Below are 11,338 nucleotides of genomic sequence, written 5' to 3' on the forward strand. Positions count from 1 at the left end.
GATTTTCTAAAGTTAGAGAAAGTTATTCGTTAATAGTTCAGTCTTTTTTTGTTTGTTTGTTTCTTATCGTTTTTCATTACAGAAACTCCCAGAGGAGATTGTTTTCTCTTAAAGTGCTGTAGTCAGCTGTGCACTAGATGGCACCTCTGCGCAAACAGAAGCCTCCATGTGTCATTTGTTACAGATAACAGGAGTGTCAACACAAAAGAGTTGATTTAATGACAAAGAGACGAGAGACGAGGAAAGGAAGAATCTGTCCCAGAAGGTAAAGAAAGCACTGAATACAGCAATATATATATATATATATATATATATATATATATATATATATATATATATATATATATATATATATATATATATATATATATATATATATATTCAATTTAAAACTGCAGCTGTTCATTTCTTGGAAATCATCTTGAGAATTTTCCTAATTTCTTGTTTTTCCTACTTTCTGCAGACTGACCTCTATATTTAGGTGTGCAATTTTCACCTTCAGCACAGTCAAAAAGTAATGCTTGACACCTTTATGGAGCTTTGCTGTGCTGTAGGGTTTTTTTTTCCCCAAACATGTTCTTGTTTATATGAGCAGAAAACAGAGATGTGCAATCTTGTGAAAGTAATTTGTGTGCACACAGCATGTGAGCATGCCAGCAGGGAGGATGTGGTTGTCACATGGAGATGGAGGCATGCTGGAGTTTGAGGTTTGAAACAAGCAAATGCTGCATGTTGTTGTGCATTAATGCACAGATTAACTAGATTTAAGTGACTGTCAGCGAGACATATGCTTTGTTTAGCTAACTATGCCATGTTAAACACGTTTTATCCAAGTGTTTTTGGTTAAATGTCAAGCACTGTACTTTTAAATGACTTTAAACTCCTTCATCTTCTTGTAAACACAAAATAAGTCATTTTATATGACTGTGTATGCAGCACTGTGTGTGCTATAAAAACAGGATGGTATAAGGTGTGTAGGCTGCAGCAGCATTACCTCAAACACAGTAAGGGAATTCAAAGGAGTTTCAAAGTCTGAACATCTACAGCACATGTAATGATTACATTAAATGGTCTCAGGCCCATATAATGTGTACTATGACCTGTACAACTACTATCTCAAAACAGGGAACTTATCTCAGGTCCACACAACATCGAGCTTTCTGGGAAAGAAAACAAAGTAGAAACCGTTAAGAGCGATTCAGTGAGGAATGAGACCCCTTTATTTGACTCTCTGATCTAGTTTTATAATTTATTTTCATATATTTTATTTAAGTGAACAAAACTAACTGATATTAAACACCTTTTTCAAGAGGAGTGCACCATAAAGCAGCTTCAACCTATCGAGGATTTCTCTGCATTAACTAGCTCAATAAAACTTAAAATTATCCAATTAGAGAACTTGAATTCCATCGTAATTATTAAGGTTTGTTTTTGCTTCAATCTCTGTGTATGCTCACATACAACAGAGTGTTTGATGGACAAAGGATACTCCTTTAAAGATGACAGTGTTCATATTCAGGGCTGAAAGCATCAATGGTTTCTAAGAGGAGTAATGGAGGCTGTTTACATCCACTGTGACTGACCATCGCTGAACAGAGACATTGTCTTATGACAACAGCTATCAGTCATCTACGATACAATCTTGCGAACCTTTTCCACTCACACCTAGCCTCTAGTGATCTCAAGAAGTCACATGATAGGGTGGGGCAAAGTCTGGTTTCACCCTTAACCCTCTAGCATTTTAATGAGCCATGCCTTGTTTCACACCTTGGCTCATGTGATGATCCACATGATTACTAGTAGGTCAATGACCACCCCTAAATAGGAAAACCTACATTAGGAGATTAATACCTGGGCCTATCCTCCTTTGGGCTTTAGAACTGAAGAAGCCTCTTGGATGAGAAGTGAAACATCCTCACAAACTTAAAGAAGGCCGGTTACCGCTTATTTTAAGCTCTCAAGGTTATAATGACCTGGATGACTGAGACCACACAGATGTGTTTAATGCTTCATTTCACTCTTCTGTCACTGAAATTGAACAGAATGAATGCTAAACAGAACAAACCTTTCATGGAAAAACATTGAAAATAAAAATGCAGGTCCTGCAAATAAGGCAGTTGTTAATCTTGGTAATAAATATGCCAATATACATATCATTAGCAATCTGACACGTTCAACTTGTTAAACCTTAACCTCCATACATTTGGAGGTTAAAGTTGCTCATTCATTGACCTGACTTTATTTTGCTTCACAGTGCATCACTCTGGCCTAATGAGCAGCAAACATAGTACCAACTGCAAAACCTGCAAAAAGCCAAAGTTAACTGTCACGGACTGCATTGCACACAACACCAAATCCATTGTGCAAGACTCACGGTTAAAACAGCTACAATTCCAACCAAATGCACCATAAATATTAGAACAGTCACACTGACTGAAATTTAATGCACCTCTTCTGTCCTCAGGATACAAAATTCTTTGAATGAGCCTGCAAAAGTCAGCCTGCTCTATCATTTGATTTTCCACTCACAGCTCTGATTTGAAGGCACCATGGACCACACAGTGGATATTATCTCCGATCCAGATCCGTGGCTCAACAACACAAATGCAAACAGCACCTCCAGTTACATGCCTACCATGTCACCAGTAATGGACAAAACCATCAACATAATTATGATAATTGTCTTATTTGTGACCATGGTTTCACTGGGATGCACCATGGAGGTGTCCAAGATCAAGGTGACTACAGCAAGTTCAGTTTCATATGTGAGCTAAATGTAAGGAGACAATCTTATGCTAATGTGAACTTTTCTTCTTCTGTTTCCAGCATCATATGAGAAAACCTAAGGGGGTGGCTATCGCAGTCGTGGCTCAGTATGGCATAATGCCTCTCACAGCTTTTTTCTTAGCTAAGGTTGGTACTGATGCAAAGTGAAATAAGAGTATAAACACTACAGTAAGAAAGGCAGTAGGCATAATATGTTTGTACTGGATAATATTTGTGTTCCTGTTTTTTCTTTACTTCATTTTTAATTGTCATTTCTAATGTTAGTAGCGCTAAAACAGTAAAATAAAGTATTTTCTGTTTTTTTCTGAATATATAAAATGGTCATTTAATCTGTTCACTGATTAAGAATTTATTCATGAACTATGACATTAACTGCAGAGGAATCATCAGTAATTAAAAAAAGTAATTAAAGAAAATGCTAAAGGTATTCTTAGTGCACATTTGTGTCATTATGAGATCTTGCTTTTGTTGCTTTTGCATATGAGGTTACTATGATTATTGCGTTACAGCTGTTTAAGTTGGCTGAAATAGCAGCTGTGGTGATTCTGATCTGTGGCTGCTGTCCCGGAGGAGCTCTCTCCAACATCCTGGCTTTGGCTCTTCAGGGCGACATGAACCTCAGGTACACAAACAGAAAATATTTAGCTACAAAACTGTTAATGCATTTGGGTTTTTTCTTAAACGATCAAACGCACAAAGACATAAATCCTTAGAGATTATTAGTCTTTATTTTATTTGTAAAATTCAAAACCCCTTACTGCGGGAGGAAGTGCATTCCTAAATGGTTTGCTGTTAAAATCTCACATTTTTTAGGTATCTTCTTCTGACACCTCCAAATCCAGATGGTTTAATTTTCTTTGAAACAACTTTAAATATCACACAAGTTAAAGACACAAACCTGAAACCGTTTGTGTTTGTTTAAATTCAGTTCTGGGAAAAGATATGCAATAAACTGTTTTTTTTTTAAGTTAAGCAACCTCATCCGTCTTGTTATCGTACCGCTGATAATCATAATACACCTTGCAGTCTGAAAAGCAGTGATACACGTTATTAGAAATGAATGTCTTACAGATCATCAACATTTTATCATAACAGAGCGACACCTAGGCGTTATACTTTCACTCGGCTAGCCTTTCACCTCGTCTCTTATCTCTCCCTTATGAAGCAACAGGTGGTTACTTTAGGCTTCGAGACAGTCCTCCTTTATCTGATATGTGACGACCTCGTTTGGCCTGTTGCTCTTAAACATGATCAGTGAGGACAGACTGTGGGCAATGAGGGCAAAGAATGCAGATTGTTTCAGTCACTACAAGCTTGTTATCTTGTTATATAACCAAGTGCCTGGAAGAACATCGTTATCTCACACAACCCCACTAATGTTTTATGAATTAGAATTTTTGTTTTTGTTTCATTTGGGAACAAGAAAATGACCACTGACAAAACAGGAACTCTGATCAACAAAGGAATGTTAACAAGAGCGTAATGGCATGTACTAGAGTTGCATAACACAGTGTAGCAGCCAACCTTGTAACAATTAGTTGGCAAGCATGTCATGGGCTCCCAAACCAGCAAAAATAACACAAGCAATGTTTCGGCAGGATATGAGGAATTTCCAGTTAGGCAGGGTTTTGGAAGTAATGCATGAGGCTCCCAAACGGTGAGCTGCTCACAAGAGGAAAAGTGGGAAAACTGGACTGTGCTTTTGATAGCATGTAGAAATAAGAGGAACATCCACTCTGCGATCTTAACAATTAACATAAGGACTGCTCTTGGCTTCTAGAGACCTTGCTGCTTAATTTAGACATGATATTCAATTCAATTCAATTCTATTTATGTGCCAAATCACAACAACAGTCACGTCAAGGTCCTTTATATTGTAAGGTAGACTGTACAATAATACATACAGAGAAAAACCCAAGAATCATTTGATCCCTATGAGAAAGCACTTTGGTGACAGTGGGAAGGAAAAACTCCCTTTTAACAGGAAGAAACCTCCAGCAGAACCAGGCTCAGGGAGGGGGGACATCTGCTGGGACCAATTGGGGTGAGAGAAGGAAGACAGGATAAGACATGTTCTGGAAGAGAGCCAAAGATTAATAATAAGTATGATTCAGTGCAGAGAGGTATATTAACACATAATGAGTGAGAAATGTGACTGAAGAAACACTCAGTATGATATGAAGTCTTTCCACTGGGCTCTTGCTTGCTATTTGTAAAAACTGCTTTTCTTCAGTCAAATTTTACCTCATCTAGATTATAATATTTTCAATTTTCAATTCACTTTTTGTAAAGGGGAATTAAAGTCCAGAGCATTCAATTTCTGGTAAAACGGGAATGTTTCGCAGTGGATTTTTGTTGCCTTTTTGCCTTGAAACCCTAAGTAATGTACACATGGCTGCACAAATATTCTTCTTCTACTATTTCTTGTTGTTGTTCATATTAATTATTTTTTTCTTCTCATTGCTTGGCTTAACCTCAGAATACTGATACTGAATACACATTATTTATGTTGTATGTAAACACATCTGAGACAGAAATATAGTCTTTCTGCAGTTTAGAAAGAGACAGTATATTTCTTCCACATTGGTTTCTCTTCATTGGCTCATAGGGGGTCATCTGATTGCAGGGTCTTTACCTTGCAAAATAAAGCACCTTGAGGTAACTGTTGTTGTGATTTGGCACTATATAAACAGAATGTATTTAACCTCTGGAACAGTCAGAATTTGTGCAACCTGTTCGTGTTGTGTTTATGAAGTGTCTCACACTATGATAAATTTTGAATGCATTTTGTCAACATAATGCTGAGAAGGAAATTTTGAGCATTATGGTGCTACAAAAAGATAAAAGCTGTCATGGTCTCACGTTTATCTTTTTCCTTCAGCATCGTGATGACCTCTTGCTCAACGTTGCTGGCTCTTGGTATGATGCCTCTCCTGCTCTACCTCTACTGTCAGGGTTTCTCCGACCTGCAGAACGCTGTCCCTTATGTTGAAATTATCGTATCACTGGTCATGATCCTGGTGCCGTGCGGCATTGGCATCATCATCAATACCTACAGGCCGCAGTACTCAAAGATCATCACAAAGGTCTGTGCATACTCACAAGAGTCTGAAGGTTGGACAGATCACTAGAACTGATAAACAGTGTTGATTAACTGGCACAGAGATGTTTATCAGTACATCATCAGTCAAAACTTTCTTACATCAATCAAGTGTTTGATTTTGTGTGTCACATGTTTTAAATGAATCTTTCTCATTTTTCTCACATCACATGACTACCCAGTGAGTCCTAAAGAGTTCTTTGGACCAGGGTGGTATATAGGTAACTAGGTCAATGTGAACCAGTACATGGTTTAGAGAATGGTGTTCTGGTTTTTGGATGGTAAAAGATCTCTGTATCACTTCGAAATCAGAAATCAGGCTTCACTATTTGTTACTGGATCGGCTTATTTTTGGTTTTGATCTTTTTATTGGATCTGTTGACAACAGAGTCAGGTCCTTAAGTTTTTCAACAGTCATTTTTTGTAGTTTTGCATCTGTACACAATCATGGTGGGTTTTAAATCAAGCAATCAAGTTGTGACTCAAGTCAGACTTTCAGCTTTAATTTAAAAAAAGTAATTACCTTAACTGTTTACTACTGTGGTCAAATACAAGTTCAGCTCACAATGTTTTATCTGCCACATTTGTTATGAAGTAAAAGGGAATACGCCTCATTTTGCCTTAAAATGCTTGTCAGTCAACTGTCAAATTGCTATGGAGTTGATTTGTTTCGTGTCCTGCTGTTTGCAGGTAGGCCTAATTATAATGATGATTTTTATTGTGGTGATCGTCACCTTAACCAACATTGGAATCGGAAGAGTCATGCTGACTGTGCTGTCTCCTCCGCTCTTGGCCATCGCTGCTCTCATGCCTTTGATAGGCTACTCCTTTGGATATGTCCTCTCTGCGATCTTCAGACTCAGCCAGTCGTAGGTTCTTTGGCTTAATTCAGTCATCGAGTCAAGTCAAGGCAGTCACATCAAAGATGAAAGAATTATGAGCCTTTCTGTTTATATTCATGACTCATGAACATGTGTGTCTGTCACCAGGGAGCGGAGGACCGTTTCTGTGGAAACAGGCTGTCAGAACATCCAGCTGTGCATCACCATATTGAAGATAGCTTTCCCCCAGGAAGTGATAGGCCCTCTGTTTCTGTTCCCAATGATCTATGGGTCTTTTCAGGTGACGGAGGCATTGGTGCTCGTCGTGCTGTTCAGGTGCTACCGAAGGTTCACGAAAAAGGAGAAAGGTACATCAGGTTATCTAAGGCCTTTTATGACACAAGAAAAAACATGGGGAACAAACAGGGAGAGTAAACAAGAATAAGTTCAGCCTTGACCCTTTATAGTGTTGATGATTAATAACAGTTGTTAGTGGGCATTAATCTAAGCAAGGCAGATTTGATGTAAGCTTTTATTTTGTAGGTTATAGAGACCAATCTTGAACCTCTAATGACATACCCTCATTTGTTTCCTCATTTAATAGCATCAAAACTGACCTTTTATAAAGGTACATAGAACATAGAGGGGTGTTTATTCTACTGTATATAATTTCCTTGTTATTCATCTGAACTAAAGATATTAAATATAAAACAGACTGGAGTCTGAATTACAAGTATGAGATCTTAGAATAACTTTTGTTAGTTTTTAAAACAAAGGCTGTTATTAAATGTTGGGAAGGACCAGTTTATACTTTAGTCATGCTGAAACACTGAAACAAGACTTTTCACCTTAAAAAAACAAAAAAACAATGTCACTAAAAATATAAGGTATGAAGGCTCTAATACAAACAGTAAAGCCTTGCATTTGTGTTTTTTAAAAATTGGAAGAATAGTGTTAAAAATACTTTTTGATGTGTAGCACAAGGGAAAGCTGGACTTTTTTCCACAACATACTTTTTGACTTCTCATTACAGTAAAGCACAAATATAATTTTTCTGTCCTGTCAGCCAGCATGAAGTAGCTCTCTTAAACACTGTTGGTGCTTTTTTCTGCTTCCATGTGTCAAAATTGGCCTATTTTTTATGTAGATGAATATCCAGACCACAGAGTTTCATATTTCACCACAAGTTGATCAACTTTTGTGCAAGATCTCGGTTTGTGTTTATAATGGATCTGCTTATTTGACTCACAGAGACTTACCAGCCTGCGGTCACTGAAGAGGAGCTGAAAGAGACGACTGAGGGGACTGTGTGACCTCAATCACCACCCATGTATTGTACAGCCTACAGCTGACTAAACAAACAGAAAAATGCACAGCCGTATAGCTGGTCTTGATTTTTATACTGTATTGTGATCTGAAACCTCTAAGTGCATTAGAAACTTCAGTTTTTTATTGGTTAAGTCTATTGTCTTTCTACACCATGCAAACATCATCATAGTTTTGACTGAAAATAAAATCTTTATGTACAAAAATGTATTTTTACAAACTCATTTGAAGACTACATTTAAAAGTCTGCAATCTACACATGAATCCCAAATAAAAGCACAGCCACGCAATATAATGCAAGAAGGAACAGCATCCTTTAGTCAGTCGTAACTATGGCCATAAAAAGCATGAACATATGTGATTGCAACATTATAATTGCAAACATGTGCTGCTGCTAGTCCATTCAGAGCTTTTATTGTCACCAAGAGGGCCGTCTTCGTAAGCTGGAAAACAAAAAACAACTTGGACTTCTTACAGTGGAAGAATCTCTTTCTTTAGATCCTTGGAAAAAGCTCAACAAGTTCAACAAGAAATAATCAGTTATCATCAGTAAACTAACACATGTTTTTCCATTGCATAATGTGATTGCAATTTGATGATTGATGATTTTGCAGAGTGGTTTGTGATGAATCATCTGCTGAATGTAAATAAGACCAGAGAGATTGTGATCAGCTTCAGAAGGAAGAGGACAGCTACAGAACCCATCACTGTCCTTGGACAGGATGATGCTGTGGTGTGACACAGGTATCATAGAGTATGTGTATAAGGAAGGCAAGGAAACGAATTTCTTAATTTAGAGGAGCTTATTGGGTAATAGTTGAGTAAAGGTCTCACTGATGTTAAACACGTTTTCAAGAGAGACCTGAGAGCTGCACCATGAAGCAGGTTCAGGTTAAAATCCCCAGTTATCAACTTCTTATTACTTGTTATCACTGGCTTCATGCTTCACATAAAACAGGGTGGCCTGTCGTTGGACTGTCATGTCTGCAACTTAAAAGAAACGTTGATAGAAGAATATGAGAGACATCAAGACAGCAAAACTGGATGCAGGACTGCTTTTTCTGGCCTGCTGGAGGGGAGGTGATTCAAGGTGACTCATTTTCTACATTGAATATTCACTATAATACCTCAAGTGTATGAGTTTTCTTAACTGTAATACCAGCAATGTACAAAATATTTGTCAGAAATCTTTGGCAAATTAAAAAAAAAAAGTGGAGGACAAGAGAAAACTGCAGCGGATGGTGAGGGCGGCAGAGTGGGCAACTGCCACTTCACTAACCCCCCTCAGAGTAGGGCTGTGCGATATGACCAAAATCTCATATCCCGATATAAAACATCTATCGTCCAATAACGATATAAATCACAAAAATGTAACATTTTCTGTAAATTCGGTGAATCTCGGGTAGCTGAAGTGTTTCCAGCTGGGCATCGTGCACTGTAAAATGTAATATTGTGTTTAATTAAAAATATTAAAAAGGCTGAACTTAGTTTTTATCAATTTGTTATTAGAACTCGATTTAAATAAGTTACCAGTACTTTTTATGCAAACACGCTGATAAACTCAATTTATTTGAGTTGTCTTAACTTAGAAAAACTAAGTAAGATGGAAGTTTTGCTTCTCAGTGCAGAAGGATGAAAGATGTGTTTTGAAAATGCCACGTGACTACCGTCCTCCTCCCTCTCGGATCAGTTCGCATGTTCATGGTGCCAGCATTTGTTATGGAATATGTTGAGCAAACCTGGAAAAGCGTCAGCTCAAGATATTATTGTTGTCATTGCTGTGGATCTTTACCTGATACACTGACTTGGCGAGTAAATGTTTACTCTTATTCAAACTGATTTTGGGGCTTCTCTTAGTTTAGCACCAGGTTTATAATCTTGTTAGCTAGTTAGTGTTAGCCTACACTGTTCCAAAAATAGTAATGTCAAATGATTTTACTGTGTATTTTACAGATGTGTACTGTTTTTCTAGAATATCATTACATTTACATAAGTAGACTGTGATCTGACACGTCAAATGTAAAATAACATAACATCACTGTAAATGTAATAAAACACAATTTACTTGTTTGTTAAATATATTTTGTTGTACATATGCATATTTAGATTGTAAAAATACATCCAGAAATGTCTCCCATCATGCCTTGGGACATGTGCTGCTGTTTAGATGTTCTTGTTTTATTGTTTATGGTTACGTTACTTTAAACCGTTATCTTGAATGTTGTGTTTACGCCGTGGTGCAGAGTCACTGACAGTTGTTGTTTTGTAGAGAGAGTGCTGTACCATGAGTGACTTCTGTTGTGCTGTTGTTGAACATTGAGGCACATTGTAGCACCGTAAGTGTTTTATTAAGGAGCTCCCCCTACCAGCTTGGAGTTAAATAACAAGCTCAAGCTCTCTCTTTGAGCTTCTTTGTTAAGATTTCTCTGCATGCCACAATGTAAAACATTGCATGGCCACGCTGTGCTAATTATATGTATTGAAAAAGAAATGTAGAGGTAGGAATTGCAATTAATATAAATAACATGACGCTAAGCATCGGCCAATGAATGTGAACTAACAACAAGGTTGCGGGTAACGCTGCGACCGTAGGAAAAAACCCTAATATGAAGGTATTTTTCTGTGCATTTTACAGTAATGTTCTGTTCTTCTAGAATATCATTAAAGTTACGTAAATAGACTTTGACTTCACATTTTGAATGTAAATTAACACTAAATCACTGTAATGTAATACAACATAATTGTCATGATTATTAAATGTATCTGTCTGTAAATATGCATATTTAGAATGTTAAAATACATTCACAAATGTATCATGATCTCACAAATATCTGTCCGTTATTTGAAAGATCGAATTCAAATGTAATGCTATGGAAAAGTATATAACATGATCCCTATAAGCTTGTGTTACATCACATAAGTATTATTATCGTTGTGAATTAGGCCGTTCGTGGCTCAAGAGTTGGCAGTTCGCCTTGTGATCAGAAGATTGCCGGTTCGCGCCCCGGCTCGGACACTCTCCGTCGTTGTGTCCGTGGTCAAGACTCTTCCCCTACCGCCTACTAGTGATAACCAAAGGGGCCGATGGTGCGATATGGCAGCCTCGCCTCTGTCAGTCTGTCCCAGGGCATGCAATCAATTATTACTTAAACCAGCTGTTAACTGTATATTTCTGTACATTTACGTATTATGATTCATATTTCCACATTCAGTCACCTTGTTTATAGATAATTTCATTGTTTGATCTTCGGGAGGTGCAGCTGTAACAGGGTCATAAATCACATCTTGTTATAATTACACAAAA

General features: G+C 37.4%; 1 protein-coding gene across 1 annotated transcript; it reads left to right on the plus strand.

Moving 5' to 3' along the window:
• The first annotated feature begins 205 nt into the window (after positions 1 to 205).
• On the plus strand, positions 206 to 8,192 carry slc10a1 (solute carrier family 10 member 1). Its single transcript, XM_026194748.1, has 8 exons — positions 206 to 265; positions 2,532 to 2,738; positions 2,827 to 2,913; positions 3,297 to 3,409; positions 5,669 to 5,873; positions 6,578 to 6,756; positions 6,877 to 7,076; positions 7,960 to 8,192. The coding sequence occupies exons 2-8, from the start codon at positions 2,550 to 2,552 to the stop codon at positions 8,019 to 8,021; spliced, it is 1,035 nt and encodes a 344-aa protein (XP_026050533.1). The 5' UTR covers positions 206 to 265; positions 2,532 to 2,549; the 3' UTR covers positions 8,022 to 8,192.
• The last annotated feature ends 3,146 nt before the right edge of the window (positions 8,193 to 11,338 follow it).

Source organism: Astatotilapia calliptera, chromosome 15 (assembly GCF_900246225.1).
Source record: "Astatotilapia calliptera chromosome 15, fAstCal1.2, whole genome shotgun sequence".
Taxonomy (NCBI): domain Eukaryota; kingdom Metazoa; phylum Chordata; class Actinopteri; order Cichliformes; family Cichlidae; genus Astatotilapia; species Astatotilapia calliptera.